Below are 18653 nucleotides of genomic sequence, written 5' to 3'. Positions count from 1 at the left end.
GTGGGGCGGAGGAGGCGGCGATGGCCGGGGGAGGCGGGGGGGCTGCTGTTTGTTTGCAGCCGGGCCAACTCGGCGGCGCAGGCGGCGGCGGAGCGCGGGGCGCCAGTGGCGGGTCCAGCTGCCGCCGCACCATGCCCGCGCCCACCTCCGGGCAGCCGCGGCGCGCCGCCGGGGCCCCGGCCGGGGAGGATGCCAGACGCCCGGGCGCGGCCGGGGCAGCGGTGGCGGCGGCGGCGGCGCGATGGTGGTGACAGGCTGTGCCCGCGGCGGCGGCGGCGGGGACCGCGCGCCCTCCCGGCGGCGGGGCTGCGGACTCGCGCCGGCCGGGGCCGCGGCGCTGCTGGCCGGGGCGAGCTGCCTGTGCTACGGCCGCTCCCTGCAGGGCGAGTTCGTGCACGACGACGTGTGGGCGATCGTGAACAACCCCGACGTGCGGCCCGGCGCCCCGCTCCGCTGGGGCGTCTTCACCAACGACTTCTGGGGCAAGGGCATGGCCGAGAACACCAGCCACAAGTCCTACCGGCCGCTCTGCGTCCTCACCTTCAAGTGAGTCCCTCACCTCGCGCCTGCAGTCGCCGCAGCTTCTCCTCACCCCCGGCGCGAGCTGGGCGAAGTTGCGGGACCGGCTTGGGGGTGTTCCTTTTCTGGCGGCCCCTTCCCCTCCACGCCTCCCTCCCGTCCTCGCGTCCACGCCACTCTGCTCCGCGGTCCCCGGCCCCGCTTCTCTGGGCTCCCGGGGCGGTTCGGGAGGCGCGGGCTGGGAGTTGGGATCGAGTTTCTCAAGAGTCTGCGCTCGCGGCGAGCTCGCCTCTCCGGCAAGGACTGGGCGCCGGGCTTGCAGAGCGGCTCCCGCACCGCACCCCTGCCGGACAGTGGGCAGGTGCCACGGTGCGGGCCCGGCGAGCCCCGGACAGGGAGGCTGCGGTGGGAATGCTTCCAAGTTGGGAATTTCTCGGAGGCTGTTGGATAGCATCGCTGATGGAGACAGGATCGGTCCCTTTGGGGTCGCGTTCGGAGAGGAGGCGAGAGCTGTGAGCTGCCAGAGCTGCTTGGGTTTTGGGGAGGCGCAGCGGAGGGAGCACAGGCTCTCCCCCGACCTGCAGCCTTTGGTTGCTCTCCAAGCCTTTCCGATCTGCAGGTCTGCGGAAGGGCTCGGGATTTAGATTTTAAAAGATGCAAAGCGAAGGAATGCAGAAGCGTGGGATCCTCCGGGGGTCCTGGTGTCCCAGTCGAAATAGTTTTTGTTTTACAACCTCAGAGTCATGATTCAGCATTTCTGGTGTGAATAAAGTGTAAAGGGAGCCGAGGGAACGCCAGGTTTTTGTAGGGTGGAGTATTTTCTTGAATTTAAAAGAATTCAAGCTTGCTTCAGATGGATGGCGAGGGGGGCTTTGTATGAGTGCTACCTCGTACACCATGAGTTTGACTCAGCCCCTGGTAATTTGGCTCAGAATTTAAGCTTACAATGTGTCGGGCAAAAAACTCAAAATAATATTGGTTCAGTATCATCGGTGTTGTAAGCCTTTTCCAGCGAGTGTAATATGAGTCCGTCTTTATGGCCGTGGTCATCCGAGACGGGATAGGGCAGCTTGAAAAGCTTGCCTCTGGCCAGGAGGCCAAGGTCTCTTGACAGGTGGCTCCGATGACTTAGAAAAGGAAACCATAGCAGTTGGCAGTAATTCATGGGCTTTTGACTTAATTTTTCCATTGAAAGTTTAGTGTTTTAAACAGAGTGAGGAAATTGCACATTTGAATCTGAAGAGAATATTTTATAAACATTTGTCCGCTTAGGAAGTGGTTTTGGTTGTTCCGCTCAAAGATAACCTCAGCTACTGAGTGAATTGCTCAGTACTTTCAGTTTTCCAAATGTTCCTCAAACCTCCTTAGATGGCACAAATATATATGTTTATTTTCTAGATTGACCTGCTTTTTCATTTATTACAGTGAGGGTTGGTGGTTAATTTAAGCTGTGAAAGCTCACAGCATGAGATGTGCTGGGCTTATAAGAGCCATGGAGACCGTCTTGACCTGAGCATTTTCCATTTTAAAAGGTCAGGGCCAAATGCCTGTGCCCACTTGGTGAAAAGTGGGGAAGATGTTTTCACTTCTTGACTTTCTAAAATGTTTTTTCATTCACGCAGGAAATGGCAAGGGCAGAAAAGAGAGGAGTGGGGGAAGGAAGTAGACAATGAAGCAAGGGCATTGATGAAGAGGAATGTTAGCAAGGGTTTGAGGAGACAGGGGTAAGGGAAAAGTTGGTCATGGCCAACTCCTCACTGTGTACTCATTGGTTACAAAATGCAGATTGGTGTCTAATGCTATTGCTCTTTGCATATTGTGTCTGTTTTTTTTTTTTTTTTTAAGTGAGAAGTTTGAGTTGCTGTTCTAGAGAGCAACACAGCACTCATTGGAAAGGGGTAGATGTCTCTTCGAAAGAGAAAGTTCATCTTTCTGTGCTCACAGGTGTGGATTTAAATAGGACCCAGAAGCTTGCTCCTTACTGCATCTTCTGCAGTAGCATAAAGAGGGGCATGTATAAAAGCTGGCATTAATGATGCTAGACCCACCCAACTCTAAAGATTGTTGCAAGGAAGGACAGAGAATCACATTTATTAACTATTCAGTGTGAACAAAGCATTGGCCTAGGCACTTTACATGGATTATGTCTTTATGACTTTAATTTTAGGTAGTTGGTGAAAATAAAGTTAAAGTGGCCTTTTAAATATACATACAAACTATTTCAGTTATATCTTAAGGTAGGCATGCTTGAATAAAAATCTTTGAGAATTCAAAAAGATTTTTTATTTTTGTTTTTATTTTTATTAAAAATTTTTAAGAACTTTTATTCAGTATTGAGAGACAGAGACAAGAGCACAAGTGGGGGAGGGGCAGAGAGAGGGGGACCCAGAATCCGAAGCAGGTTTCAGGCTGGGTGCTGTCAGCACACAGCCCGACTTGGGACTTGAATTCATGAACTGTGAGACCATGACCTGAGCCTAAGTTGGCTGCTTAACCAACTGAGCCACCCAAGCGCCCCATGATTTTTTAATTTTTATTGTAAGAACACTTAAGATTTGCCATTTACAATTTTTAAGAGCTTGATAAAATATTATTAACTATAGGCACAATGATTTATAACAGATCTCTGGCATTCATTTCTCTTGCATAACTGGAACTATATGCCTACTTAACAGCAAACTCTGGGGCTCCCCTTCCCCCTGCCCTTGGTAGCCATAATTCTACTCTCTGTGTTTCTATGAATTTGACGATTTTAGATACCTTATATAAGTACAATCATGTAGTATTTGTCCTGTGACTGGCTTATTTCTCTTAGTGTAATGTCCTTCGAGTCCATCCATGTTGTTGCATAAGACATGGTTTTTCCTTCTTTTTAAAGGCCAAATAATATTTCATTGTATGTATGTACCATTAAAATGTTTTCTAAATTTTTTTTTTGAGAGAGAGAGTGTGTGTGTGTGTGCGCGCGCGCGCGCGCATGCGTAAGCTGAGAAGGGGCAGAGAGAGAGAGAGAGGAGACATAGAATCTGAAGCAGGCTCCAGGCTATGAGCTGTCAGCACAGAGCCCACGTGGGGCTCAAACCCACGAGATCATGCCCTTAACCAAAGTCAGATGCTTAACCAACTGAGCCACCCAGATGTCCCTCTACCACTTTTCTTTTGTTATCCATTCATTTCATGATGGGTAGTTAGGTTGTGCCTGTCTTAGTTATTATGACTAATGCTGCAGTGAACTTAGGAGTGCATATATCTCTTCAAGATAATGATTTCATTTCTTTTGGATTTATAACTTGGGGGTAGGATTGCTGCATTATAAGTAAGTGTATTTTTAGCGTTTTGAGGAATCTGTATACTCTTCTCCATAGGAACTGCACCTTTTGCATTCTCACCAGTAGTGTACAATGGTTCCAGTTACTCTACATCCTTGCCAACACTTACTATCTTTTTTTTTTCCCCATAAAAGCCAGCCTAATTAATTGGTGTGAGTGAGGAGATAACTCATTGTGGTTTTGATTTGCATTTACCTGATGACTGGTGCTAAGCATCTTTTCATGTACTCGTATATCTTTTTTTTTTTTTTTTAAAGTGTATTTGACATACAATGTCCTATTAGTTTCAGATGTACGCCATAGTGGTTTGATGTTTTATACATTATAAAATGGTCCTCACTATAAGTCTAATTATCATCTGTCTCTATACAAATTTATTACAATATGATTGACTAGATTCCCTAGGCTGTACATTAGATCTCCATGACTTATTTATTTTATAACTGGAAGTTTGGACTTCTTTATCCCCTCCCCCTATTTTACCTGCCCCCCCAAGTAAGCCCCCCTTTGGTAACCAATCATTTGTTTCCTGTATCTGCGAGTCTATTTTTGTTTTGTTCTCTTCTGTTTGTTTGGTTCTTTTGTTTTTTAAATTTCACATATAAATGAAATCATATGATATTCTTCTTTCTTTGCTTGACATGTTTCATTTAGCTTAATACCCTCTAGATCCATCCATGTTGTCACAAATGGCAAGATTTCATTCTTTTTTAGGGCCAAGTCTTTTTTGGGGAAATGTCTGTTCAAGCCTTTCGCCCATTTTTTTTTCATGAAGTTATTTGTTTGTTCATTTGTTTTGTTTTGTTTTATCTTGAGTTGTAAGAGTTTCTTATGTATTTGGGGTATTAATAACATATCAGATACATGGTTTGCAAATATTTTCTCCTCTTCCATAGGTTGCCTTTCCACTCTGTTGATTGCTTCCTTTGCTGTGCAGAGGTTTTTTTTTTTTTTTTTTTAGTTTGATGTAGTCTCAGTTACCTAATTTGTTTTTATTGCTTTTACTGTTAATGTCATATTTAAAAAATCATTACTAAGCTTTAACTTCATGAAGTTTTGTCCTGTTTTTCTTCTGGGAGTTTTACAGTTTCAGGTCTTACATTTAAATTGTTAATACATTTCAAGTTGATTTTTGTGTGTGGTGTAGGATAAAGGTCCAGATTTATTCTTTTGCATGCAGATATTCAGTTTTCCCAGGACCATTTAAATGTTGGTCCTTTCCCCGTTGTGTATAGTTGGCCTTTATGTTGAATATCTTTTGACTCTATATGTGTAGGTTAATTTCTGGCCTCTCTATTCGTTTCTTTTGGTTAGTATGTTTGTTTTTATGCCTGTAGTATACTGTTTTAATTGCTGTAGCTTTGTAATATAATTTGAAATCAGAAAGTATGATGATTCCAAGCTTTGTTTTTCCTCAAAATTGTATTGTATATTTGGGGTCTTTTGTAGTTTGAAATGATTTTTTTTCTCTATTTCAGTTTTAAAAAAAGCCAATGGGATATTGATACAGAATACAGTGACTCTATAGATGGTTTTGAGTAGTATGCACATTTTGACAGTATTCAGTCTTCTATGAACATGATACATCTATCTTTTGTTTGTGTCTTCTTTAATTTCTTTCATTACTGACTTAAAAGTTTTTCATCTCTTTGGTTAAGCTTAGTGCTAAGTGTTTTGTTCTTTCAATCCTGTTGTAAATGGGATTGTTTTCTTAATTTTGGATAGATCATAATTAGAGTATAGAAATGCAGCTGATTTTTAAAAAATGTTTAAAAAATTTTTTTATGTTTACTTATTTTTGAGAGACAGAGAGGGACAGAGCATGAATCAGGGAGGGGTCAGAGAGAGAGACAGAGGGAGACACAGAATCCAAAGCAGGCTCCAGGCTCTGAGCTGACCACACAGAGCTTGATGCCGGGCCCAAACCCACAAAGTATGAGATCTGACCTGAGCTGAAGTCGGATGCTTAACCGACTGAGCCACCCAGGCGCCCCTATCCTTGTTTTATTCTTGATCTTAGAGAAGAAGGCTTCAGTTTTTCACCATGGAGTATGATGTTAATTGCGGACTTTTTATGTATGAACTTTATTATATTGAGGTAAATTCCTTCTAAACCTAGTTTTTGGGAATTTTTACCATGAAAAGGTGTTGAATTTTTGAGTTGTTTTTCTTGCATTTATAGACACAATCATGTAGTTTTTAGTCTGTTTCCATTTTGGTAATGTAGTATATAACATTCATTCTAGGGATAAAACCCTCTTGATTTTGGTGTGCTATTGAATTCAGTTTGCTAGTATTTTGTTGAATATTTTTGCATCTGTGTTTATCATGAAAGTTGGTCTGTAGTTTCATTTTCTTATAGTGTCTTTGGCTTTGGAAAAAAACAAACACCTTTTAATTTTGAGGGCCGCCTGAGTGGCTTAGTTGGTTAAGTGTCCGACTTCGGTTCAGATCATGCATGATCTCATGGTTTGTTGAGTTCGAGCTCTGCATCAGGCTCTGTGCTGACAGTTCAGAGCCTGGAGCCTGCTTGGGATTCTGCGTCTCCCTTTCTCTCTGCCCCTCCCCTGTTTGTACTCTCTGTCTCTTTCTCTCTCTCTCTCTCAAAAATAAATTAATTAACTAAAAAAAAACCCTTTTTATTTTGAGTTAATTGTACACTCCCCAGTTGTAAATAATAATGGAGAGATCTCTTATACCCTTTATCCATTTTCCTCTAGGGTCAAGGTCTTGCATAACTATAGTATAATATCACAAAGAGCAAACTGACATTGATACGATCCACAGCTTTTATTTAGGTTTTACCAGGTTTACATATACTCTTTTTTTAAACTTTTGTTCAGTGTGTCTTTAATTCTACACAGTTTTGTCACATGTAGATTTCCAAGATTACCACTCGTCAAGATACAGAGCAGTTTCATCACAAGGATCCTTTCTACTTCTTTTTAAAAAAAAAAACTTTTTAATGTTTATTTATTTTTGAGAGAGAGACAGAGTGTGAGCAGGGGAAGGGCAGAGAAAGGACACACAGAATCTGAAGCAGGTTCCAGGCTCTGAGCTGTCAGCATAGAGCCCGATGCGGGGCTTGAACCCACAAACTGTGAGATCATGACCTGAGCTGAAGTCAGATGCTTAACTGACTGAACCACCCAGGCACCCCTCCTTCCTGCTTCTTTATCATAATTATAAACACCAAGTTCATAACAACCTCCTAATCCATAACACCCCACCCTACTTCCTAATCACTACTAATTTGTTTTCCAGGTCTATAATTTTGTCATTTTGCAGATGCTATTTGTGGAATCATATGTGACTTTTTGAGATTGGTCATTTTTGCATTTAGCATATTATGGAGTTTATTCAGATTGTTGCATATCAATGGTTCATTCCTTCTGTTGCTGAGTACTATTCCGTTGTATAGATATACCATGGTTTAGTCATTCACCTGTTGAAGGACATCTGGATTGTTTTCAGCTTTACAAATAAAACTGCTATAAACATTCATTTACACATTTTTATGTGAACATAAGTTTTATTTCTTTGAGATAAACATCCAGGATGGCAGTTGCTGGGTCATATGGTGGTTGCATATTTAGTTTTCTAAGAAACTGAAAAACTTTTCCAGACCTTCCCATACTGTGTATGAATAATCCAGCTACTTTGCTTCCTCATCATCATTTGGCACTGTCATTGCTTTTTATCGTAGCCATTCTAATAGGTGTACAGTGATAATCTCAGTGTCATTTTAATGTGTATTTCCCTAATGGCTGATGGCGTTAAATATACTTTCATGTGCTTATTTGCCCTCTGTATATCTTCTTTTTAAAACTGTCTCTTCAGGGGCGCCTGGGTGGCTTAGTCGGTTAAGCGTCCGACTTTCGCTTAGGTCATGATCTCACGGTTTGTGGGTTCGAGCCCCGCGTCGGGCTCTGTGCTGACTGCCAGCTCAGAGCCTGGAGCCTGTTTCAGTCTGTGACTCCCTCTCTCTCTGACCCTCCCCTGCTCACTCTCTCTCTCTAGAAATAAATAAAAAAAACCTTAAAAAAATAAAATAAAATAAATAAAACTGTCTCTTCATGTCTTTCTCCCATTTTCTAAGTGGATTTTTATTTTTTCATGTTGAATTTTGAGATTTCTTCCTATATTGTAGGCGCAAGTCCTTTGTCAGCTGTGTGGTTGGCACATATTTTCTCCCATTCTGTAGTCTCTTTTTCATCCTCTTCAGAGGCTCTCTCCCTGGGCAAAACTCAAATCTAGTTTCTATTAAAATAGTTTATTACCTTTTATTCAGTGAATAAGCCTCACATATACTGAGAGCTGGAAATTACCCTAAGAATAAACAATAAATAAATATGTTAATTGATAAGTAAAGATGTGTAATGCTTGTTACTGTAAAGGTACTTGCATGTATAGAAAGGTATTAATCACATTTTTTCTCAGATAGCAAATTAGCTGAATTTTGAATGAGGAAATGGATTTTTAGAGGATCTAGTTTTACCGGTTTGCAGGGCGGAGGATAAAGGAAAACGAAGGCAGTTTACCAAGATAGGGTGGCTTTGTACTATGTCAGTTTAATGAAATTGGAATTTTGTTTCTTGGCAATTCCTGCCCTGAATTGCACTAGGTTATAGTTGCACACGAGAAATTTCTTCAAGATATGGAAAGTGAAAGTGAGGCTGCCATGATCCCAGTCAGAAGGCTGGTGTGGGTTTTGCTGCTGTCACAGGTCGTGTGGGTTATCACAGACAGGACGGTTAACCTGCTGCTGCCATGTGACAGTAGCTGGGTCCATGGTGCCTCCAGAACTTTCCAGATCATGGTGCTCTAGCTACTTGGTGTCATGGTTCAAGTTTGAGTGCAGCTCTGTAGGGAAGAGTGCCAGCGTGTTTGCAAGTCACTCACATCATTAAAGTTGGAGCCTTCGAGGCGGTGAAAAGCAGAGGTACCTTCTAGTTCATCTTTTTGGTTTCCTCTCTGCCTCTCTTTCCCCTACTTCAAGTCCCCCGTTTCCTCCCTCCCAAATGGCAGGAATGCCTGCCCTGCCGGCTTTTGACTTCTGTTACAGACAGAAGCAGCAGCCTTGCAGAGGCCATTTAGCCAGCTTCCACAGTTGTGAAAGGTCACATCTCTACAGTAAATCCCTCTACAGTAAATTCCCGGTGGTTCCGCTTCTCCAGTTAAACTTTAACTGATACAGACGGTCATCTGTGTTCCTTGAAGTGAATTTAGAATTCTAATGAGTTTCTGTTTCTAGTCAAATCTCACATTCGGTCTTTTCATAAGATCATTTCCAAGGGCGCACAGGAATATTTTTGGGCCCTTGTAGAGCAGAATCAAAACATCTGTGCAAACTTAATCTGCAGCAGTAACCTTTTTTATTTTGCTTCTTTATCCTTCACTGGCCGTGACCTGTTTTTAACTCTGGAATCAGGACATTAAACACATTAAGTCACTCGGTAGACACTTAATTGACACAGAACCAAAACCCATGATGCCCATAACCCCCACCTTGAAATACGGGCCTGATTGATTTAAAAGGTGCTTAGATTTTCAATTTTATTTCCTTTCTACCTCTTTCCTCTTGAGAAGAAGCTCCTCCTGTATTGTTAGCAGTGCCATTTCACATCAGGAAGGAAGGAGAAGGTTCCTTCAGCAAGAAAGATCCAATGGTTTTCATGTTAAAGATGGGGAAATGAAGGCAAATTAAAGGACTTTTAAACTCTTGCTTCTCTCTCCTTGTTTAGGCTATTAGATCATAGTGTTCTAGCAGTTTGCTCAAAAGTTTTATTTTATTGAAGCCTTCTGATGATGATATAAACCGTAAGAGTGAAAGTGGGTGGTTTAAAATGTCAGAGTTAAAAAATAGAATAATATGTGCAGCTGTAAGGATTTGCAACATTTTAATGCTTGGATCTGGAGAGTTTTTTTTTTTTTGCAGCAGTTTGCATCTTTTAGTCACAGATGATATGCCACCCATGAAAATCAGCTCTAGCCTCTGTGCCCAAAACCTGAAGGAAATGGTGGTGTGTTCATTTTGGTTCTGTTCCTTTTACTTTATCTTCTTTGGAATTCATTTTGAGATAGTCTATTGCAGCAAAACTCTGAAGTTTGGGTTCTGAGTCTATGATAGCAGACGCATGGAGATTGTTTGACTCGATTGTCTAGGATGTTCAGCTATGGATATAGCCAAGGAAAAATATGATTGGAGGCAATAAAGATTTTATAGACAAAAATGAAAAAATGGCCTCTGGAAATTTTATGCCAAGTAAGGTTTATCTTAGGAACCCCAAAAGAAGGAGGTTAACATTGTTGCCTACTAACATGTACTTTAGCTGTAAGATAAGCTGCAGACTACAGTCTGACAGTGTAGGAAGGATGGAAAAGGAGAGAAATATATTTTAGAATTATGAAGGTTTTTGTAGGTGAGTCTCAATGAGGACTTGGAAAACACCTTCTGAAGCAGTTTTTTTCTTTTTAAATCAACAGATATCCTTTCTGTCTTCCTTTGGAGGTACATTCATGTTTTCCTTAACCTTTTTCTTTAATTTCTTTTTTTTTTCCTTTTAATTTGAGAGAGAGAGAGAGTCCTGAGCAGGTTCCTGACAGGGCTCGATCCCAGGATCCCAGGATCCCGGGATCATGACCTGAGCCAAAATTATGAGTAGGATGTTTAACCAACTGAGCCACCCAGGCACCCTGTATTTTTCTTAACTTTGAATACATAGTTATCCCACTTAAAAGGATGGGACAGGTAAGGAATGCTTGGTTATGTGAGAGAAATGGCACTCTTACTTTTCCAAATGACAAGAAATGGTTTCTGTTCTATGAGGCCCTGTTGGTCTGAGTCCTGACCTCTAGCCTCTAGTCTGTCAATCTACTACTTCTTCTCGAGTTCTTGTGCCCTTAGCTAGCCAAATTGCTGCTGCCGCCTTTGCACTTTGCACTTTCTGAGATGCTCTTCCGCCAGACCTATGCCCTCTTGCTCTCTCACCACCTTCAGTCTCTGTTCAAATGTCACTTCATCCTTGGCTCCTTCCCTGGCTTCCCAATCCAAAATGGCAGACTCTCCTTCATATTTCATCCATACTCTCTCACTCTCTACCTTTTTTGCCTTTGTAGCCCTCATTGCTATCTGGCAACATGGATTTATTGTGGGTTTTTATTTTCTTGCTACTGTGTAAACTCCATGAGGTGTATCTTTAGCACCTGGAATGGGGCCTGCCATGTGAATTTGGGGCTTCATTAACTACTGTGGAAAGAATGAATTAATCATTTATATGAATGCTTGACTTTTTTAGGTAGATATTTAATAGGACTACACTTTTATAATATAGATTTTTTTTATTTTTTTTATTTTATTTTTTTTATAATATAGATTTAAAAAGTCTGCTTGACTTATCTCTTGGATTATTTGCCTTTCTTCTTCCTCCATCAAAGAGAAAAGTAGAGGCACATACAGATGGTTCCAGTGGGTCCTGCCTACTGGGAGGTTAAAGGGCAAATTTGATTTTGAAAGAGACAGTTGTGGCTCCCTGTTGTCACCTGCTGGGAATGTGATTCTCTGTAGAGAATAAGGATCTACAGCACATTGGGACTATTCTCTTCTTGCATGCCATTTTGATATATGATGGTTGCTGGATGCTTGCTGTAAATTTTAAGGCTGTACATAGCAGCTGTACCTTTTGAGGCAAACCCCAGAATTACACAGGGTTCTCTCTATACCCTGCTTTCAGGGGCTAAAGTTCATCCATGCCTGTGTCCTGCAGTCTATAAAGAATGGCCATGTTTTTTCTAATCAATGAAGTAGACATGAAATACTATTTCCAGTTGGATCAAATAGACTCTAAGGCCATGATAATACTTTCTCAAGGGAACTATGATGGCCCTGACTCTCTGTCCCCAAGTATTGTAGAATAAAGAATTTGTCTGGTCTTTATCCCAGGATCCTGGAAGCTTCTAAACCCTTGGAACTTCCCGAGTGATGAGAGTGTCTCTGTTGTTCATGGTGGGTTCAAGATCACACTTGAGTTTATGTTAACGAAGTGGTAACTGATGATGGGCCTCCAGAGAGTTTCAGAATGTGTGCTGGCTGTGCTGGAAAGAACAAGTATATGATTAAAGAGACAGGACTTTGAGGCACACACCAGGCCTATCTTCTAACCCCTGGGAAGGGAAAGGGATGTTGGAGATTGAGTTCAGTCACATGGCCAATGATTGAATCAATCAACCTAAGTAATGAAACCCGAACTTTCGGGAAGTTCATTTATTTATTTTGAGAGAAAAAGAGAGAGAGCGAGAGCGAGCAGGGGAGAGGCAGAGAGGGAGAGAGAGGATCCCAGGCAGATTCTGCACTGTCAGCAGAGATGTGGGGCTCAATCTCACAAACTGTGAGATCATGACCTGAGCTGGTATCTAGAGTTGGCTGCTTACCTGACAGAATCACCTGGATGCCCCAAATTTAAAACTTGACATGGAAGCTTGGGTGAGGTTCCCTGAATGGTAATCACACACCGTTGTGCTGAGAGGGTGACATGTCCTGAAGAAATGGATGGTTTGGGTTTAGGACCCTCCCAGACCTACTCCATGGATCTTTTCTTTTGACTGATTCTGAGTTGTATCCTTTATCATAAAACTGCAATCATAAGTATAACACTTTCTTAAATTCTGTGAGTCTTTCCTGCAAATTACTAAACCTGAGAGAATTGTGGAGACCCGTGAATTTGTGGCCAGTTGGTCAGTGGTGCAGGTGGCCTAGGGACCATTGAACTTGCAGTTGGTGTCTAAAGTGAGTGGAATCCTGGGGCGCCTGGGTGGCTTAGTCGGTTAAGCGTCCGGCTTTTGCTTAGGTCATGATCTCGCGGTTCGTGGGTTCGAGCCCCGCGTCGGGCTCTGTGCTGACTGCCAGCTCAGAGCCTGGAGCCTGTTTCAGTCTGTGACTCCCAATCTCTTTGGCTCTCCCCTGCTCGTGCTGTCTCTCTCTCTCTCTCATAGAAATAAATAAAAAACATTTAAAAAAAATCTTTAAAGTGATTGGAATCCTAAGCAGGACTTTGTCCTCACATAAACTCTGAGTAGTCACTGTCAGAACTGCAGTGTATCCAGGAACTTTACCAGACACATACCTTTTAAAGAAAACAAATTTTCAGTTACTCCTGAGTGGCTCAGTCGATAAAGTGTCCAGCTCTTGATTTCAGCTCTGGTCATGATCCAAGGGTCCTGGGATCAAGCTCCGCATCAGGCTCCTGGCTGAGTGTGGAGCCCGCTCAAGATTCTCTCTCTTCCTCTGCCACACTCCCTCGGTTGTGATCTCTTTCTCTTTCTCTAAAATTAAAAAAATTTTAAAAATTAAAATAAAACACATTTGGTAAAAACTGACAACTCCATTATAATTTTAACTGAATTTATATGCTATTTGGTGTTGATCTTTTAATTTTTATTATTTGCTGACTCTCTTTATGAAGATTTCTTCTGGGACTTGCTGCCTTCTAGATACGGTCACTGATCTTCCTGTCCTCAATTTTCCCACCCTTTCTTTGATGCCATTAGTACTCTGAGCACTTATGAGACAATAGTAATAATAACCCCTTGCATGGGGTGTGGGCTCCTCCTGACAAGCTCCTCTTCCCCTGTTCCTTTCCTATGGCTTCCTCATAGCCAGGCGAGGATGTGATGCCTTGACCACAAACCAAAACCATGAAGTTTGTTTTTGTCTCAGAGCACCCATCTCCCCTTTACACTGTTGTTTGCATTGGTGCTTGAGAATCACATCCTTTGGTTCTTTGATACATTAAGTGATGATGATTTACTGATTTATTCCTAATACTAGAGGGAATGCAGAAGAAGAGAGAGCAACCAAAATGATTAAGGGCCAAAGGGATTCGCCTTAGAGGAAAACGAGAAAAACCAGATGTTGTTATTTATTGGCTGAATGATCTAAGGAGACGGTGGGAACCACTTACAAGCATTTGAGAGCTGGGAGGATGGCAAGAGAGGGGGAGGAGGAAAAAATGAATGGGAATAGAGGAAGACAGGAGAATATACCGTGTGTTCAGTTAGGCTGTGGGGACACTCAACACAAGTATTGGAGAACCCATTATTGGATAGCAGAAACAGATTGTAAAGGGGTAAATGTAATTTTTTCTTTCCCCTAGTTTGTAGTTCTTATTGGAAAAAAATGTAAACTGGATTTTCCTGGTAAGTGTGGCAAACATATGTAGCCTTCCTTTAAGCTTTGAGATGCATGTCTCTCATTGTTCTGCGTATCACCTGTTTTGAATCACTGGGTTTCTTGGGATAGATCTCTGGGCCCCATTTCAAATTTACTGACTTAGAATATCTTGGGATGAGATGAGGGAATCGGCAATTGTAGCTAGGTGCCAGGGGATTCAGAATCCTGGGAACCACTGGGAATCAATGAGAGCATATGTTTCATGAGGTTGAGATGCCAAATATTGTTGGTGTAATATACAAAAAGGAATCCCAAAGCTCACTGAGATAGGAATGTTGCAGTGCACTTATCACATGCCGCCTGCCCACACCTTCCTCCCACCACCCTACTCCATTGCCTGAGAGGGCCAGATGATTTTCCCTTCCCTGAGGCATTGAGAAATACATTAGCAGGGGAGCACCGCAACATTGGGAAGCTCTGCATGGACTCTCTTCTTTGGCCAGGTGTGGTGTGGGAGATTTTGCGGGTGAAGCGGGTTCTCTGATTTCAGTGGAGTGATGGGACCCTGGGGCACCAGACGCCAAGTGGCAGAACTTAGCTGCCACAGACATGATTGGCAGCAGAGATGCAGTGGTAATCAGAATGTTTTGACCCCCTGGGAGGGATCATTGATGGTGGCTAATTAGTCCCATTGTTCCCAGGAATAAAGTAGATGGGCAGCCCTCTTAAATGTTGCTTCTTTGCATGCCAGGAAAACTCCAGGTTTGGGGCCAAAAACCAGACTTGAGTCATGACCTCTTCTGCGGGTTCCAGACCCCTGCGCGTTTGTCAAGATGGAGCTGTCCGATTGATGTGGAGTTGGGGTCCCCTGGCGAAAGATCCTACAACATTCCCTAGTCGAAATCTCTTCCAGGGATACAGCCTATTTTGTTTTCTTAAACCAGAACTATTTTCCAAAGAAGAAAATCCAAAGAGTAAGGGGCTTTATTTACCTAGAGCTCTGGGATATGCATGTGTGAGGAGAAGGAAGGAAGGCCAATGACTTTCTTCTCCCCTTCCCTGTGACTTCTTGGTGCCATATTGTGTGACTCTGTGACCTTTTCTGGGGACAGGTGCCATCGGATTGCTGTAAGCTCATCATGGCCCCACCTTTCTGGGCAGCTTTACAAGGAGGCAGAGGAGCTCAAATGGAAGAGAGGTATTAGTGTTCATATTTGCCAAAGTCTGGAAGGCTTTCAACCAGTCCGACATGGGTGTTCAGATTTTTTATGAAAAAAAAATTCCTATTGGTTGGTTTAGCTCCAAATGGGAAATGAAGGCTAAATGAAATAAAATTAGATATTCTTATTGTTGACTGGGAAAGATGATCTTTTCAACTTCCAAGTTAATGTAAGTTTATGTGCTCATTCAGTAAACTTCCATTTAGAATCCACCGTGTGCTAAGTGAAATAGATACGATGAAGAAACGAAATTAATGTTTACAGTGTATGAAAAATGCTTATAATATTTGAGGAATATAGTAAAAGAGTTTTGAGAAACTGATGTGTGCTATAATGGAGCATGTTCAGGGTGACATGGAATCCCAGAGACTGTTCTTCGATGGTATTTTAGGTGTGCTGTTTATCATGCATCTGCCTGGACATTTCTGGGTGTCCAAACACCAGTTCTGGTTTTAAATATTACTTATTTGTTTTTGAGCTGGGGCCTGTCTTGTAGTAGTTGGTTCATATTGTAGTAAATGGTGTGTACTTGTATCATTGGAATGGGCACATATTTCCATGTGGCCATGTAGTCCTAGAATAGCCAGGTCTTCTAATACCTCAAGAGAAGCTGGAAATATTTATATGAAATCACCTGTTTTAAAAATGTTGGGGGTAGGGATACAGAAATGCTGATGCATAGGAGCACATGTACCCCCATGTTCATAGGAGCACTCTCCACAATAGCTAAAACATGGAAAGAGCCTAAGTGTCCATCCACGGACGAATGGATCAAGAAGATGTGGTTTATCTATTCCATGGAATACTACATGGCAATGAGAAACAATGAAATCTGGCCATGTGTAGCAACATGGATGGACCTTGAGGGTGTTATGCTGAGTGAAATAAGTCAGGCAGAGAAGGACAAATATCATTATGTTTGCACATATAGGAGGATTATGAGGAACTTAACTGAGGAGCAAGGGGGAGAAGAAGGGGGGAAGTGGTGGGGGAAAGGGAGAGAGGCAAACCATGAGAGACTCTTGAATGCTGACAAAAACTGAGGACTGATGGATGTGGGGGGGAGGGGAGATAGACATGGAGGAGGGCATTTGTGGGGATGAGCACTGGGTGTTTTGTGGAAACTAATTTGACAATAAACTATTTGTAAATAAAAAAAAATGTTGGGGGTTAGAGAGAGGGGAAAGGGGATGATGGGCATTGAGGAGGGCACTTGTTGGGATGAGCATTGGGTGTTGTATGGAAGCCAACTTGATAATAAATTATATTTTAAAAATGTTGGTAAATTCGGGGCCCCTGGGTGGCTCAGTCAGTTAAGCATCTGACTCTTGATTTCATTTCAGGTCATGATCTCAGGGTTGTGGGATCGAAGTATTCCTCAGGCTCTGAGCTGGGCATGGAGCTGGCTTAAGATTCTCTCTCTCCTTTTACCACTGGCTTGTGCATTCTCTCTCTCTGCCCCCCCTAAAAAAAGTTGGTGAAAGAAAGAAAGGATATTCAGATGAAACAAAATGATTTGCAGGCTAAACTTGGCTGTTAGGCAGTCTGTTTGCAACATCGTTATTGCGTCTTATTTTCCACTCAGAGAGGTACTTGAGTAAGTGCATTGCTTCAGTATTCCATTCATTCATTCATTCATCATTCACTCATTCATTCATCAATTTGTATATCCATCTGTTTATCCACTTAATTTTGACAGCCATGAGCCAGGCAGTACCCTGGACACTAGGAATATAGCCATAACATGGCAAAGATCATTTCCTTTGGAGAATTTGGTATCCTTTCTGTCACCTTTCTCTAGGCTGAGCATCCTCCACTTCCTCAAGCCTACCTTCCTGGGACATCACTTTGAGACTCCCCATCCTTCAGCATCCTGGAGCTCTCCTCTGAAGATGCTCCAGCATTTAGGTGGCACCCAGAGGGGTTGCTGCCCCACATTGGATACCACCCATCTTACCTGTCCCACATGCAGGCAGAATGTCTTCCTCTTTCCTCTTTCTGCACCTGGTAGGTTCTCTCATTGCTAGATTTCTTTCACTGTTAGTTATCTGTTTAGTGTCTCTCTTACTCTGGTAGCAGATGCCATGTCTTCTCTTTGTATCTCTGGGCCCTACATCACACCTGACATGTAGTAGGTACTCAATAAATATCTGTTAGAGTGAATTGAAATGAAAGCTAGTTGGATTTCAACAGACCCCTGTCTGTGGTTTGCTCTGTTTTGATAGCCAGGATACAGTAACTCTTTGAGTTTAGAGTAAACTAAAAGTCCTTGGACAATACTATGTGAATAGTTTTAGTCTAGATTGCAAGTATTTTGTTCTCCTTTATGTCTAAATATGGAATTTTGCTCTTACCCATATTCTGTGTAATCCTGTAAGAATTAATTAACAATATCAGGCATTTAAACTCTTTGTGAATCTTAGTCTCCCAGTACAATGACTCTTCTTCCCAGATAACAGCTTTTTGGCAAGCTTGGTTAGCATATAATACAGATAGTCTTTGATAGAAATATTGGACAGACCAAAGATAATGTCAGAGTCTTGTAACTTACACTGAAGGTCTCCATCTAAGGAGACATTGATTATTATTCACTACTCTTTGTGTTTGCTACAAATCCATCTTCTTGTATCTTGTACACAGGATGATTCTGAAAGATTTTGATAAATGCTTTTGTTAAAATAAAGATAGGGATGTGACTGTCACATTCCCTGCCCTATTAAAATGTGAGGTTAATCAGTTAAATTCTCTTTTTGTGAACCCATATTGGCTCCTAGGATCAGAGATTGTTTTTCCAATGCTCACAAATAATATTTTGTTATTATTTCATCTTTTTTTTTTTCTGAGAGAGAGAATGACAGCATGAGTGGGGGAGGGTCAGAGAGAGAGGGAGACACAGAATGTGAAGCAGGCTCCAGGCTCTGCGCTAGCCGTCAGCGCAGAGCCCGATGTGGGGTTCGAACCCACGAACTGTGAGATCATGACCTGAGCCGAAGTCGGACGCTCAACCGACTGAGCCACCCAGGCGCCCCTGTTATTATTTCATCTTAAGATCACTTGTATATAGTTTGGAGAGTTCACTCTCTATCTTTTTTGATACTTGGATAATTCTCCTAACTTCAGATTCTAAGTAATTTCTTAAAGATTTGCCAGTATCTGGTACCATGTGAGAGGCTTTCAGTTACCTTAGCACTGCAGTGGTTCCCCATTCAGTAAATTATTTTTAGATTTTGGGGTGTAAATGAATTCACTTAAAGCACTACACATTCTGCCTTAACCAGTTTCTAGGAATAATAATCTGATGGTAGCTATACTTGCAGTAAACATAATAGCATAAAGTATAAGCTTGTCAAATCACTATGTTGTACACTTGAAACTAATGTAATATTGGGTGTCAACTATACTCAAATTAACCCTCCC

The 18653-nt window shown here is 42.2% G+C and overlaps 1 protein-coding gene across 2 annotated transcripts in view; it reads left to right on the top strand.

The window, feature by feature from the left end:
• Positions 1 to 241: 241 nt before the first annotated feature.
• The window catches only part of TMTC1 (transmembrane O-mannosyltransferase targeting cadherins 1), a 272886-nt gene continuing 254474 nt past the window's right edge, over positions 242 to 18653 (top strand). Inside the window, exon 1 of one of the 2 annotated variants that reach the window (XM_039255271.1) lies at positions 242 to 546. In XM_039255271.1, the coding sequence (XP_039111202.1) occupies positions 242 to 546 (305 nt within the window). Of the gene's footprint in view, positions 547 to 1080; positions 1139 to 18653 lie in introns of those variants that run through there. The other variant, XM_039255272.1, reaches the window with a different exon arrangement.

This window comes from Hyaena hyaena, unplaced genomic scaffold, assembly GCF_003009895.1.
Source record: "Hyaena hyaena isolate Hyena2069 unplaced genomic scaffold, ASM300989v1 scaffold_520, whole genome shotgun sequence".
Lineage (NCBI taxonomy): Eukaryota > Metazoa > Chordata > Mammalia > Carnivora > Hyaenidae > Hyaena > Hyaena hyaena.
Note: the sequence above shows the minus strand (reverse complement) of the source record. Positions and strands in the feature narration are given on the sequence as shown.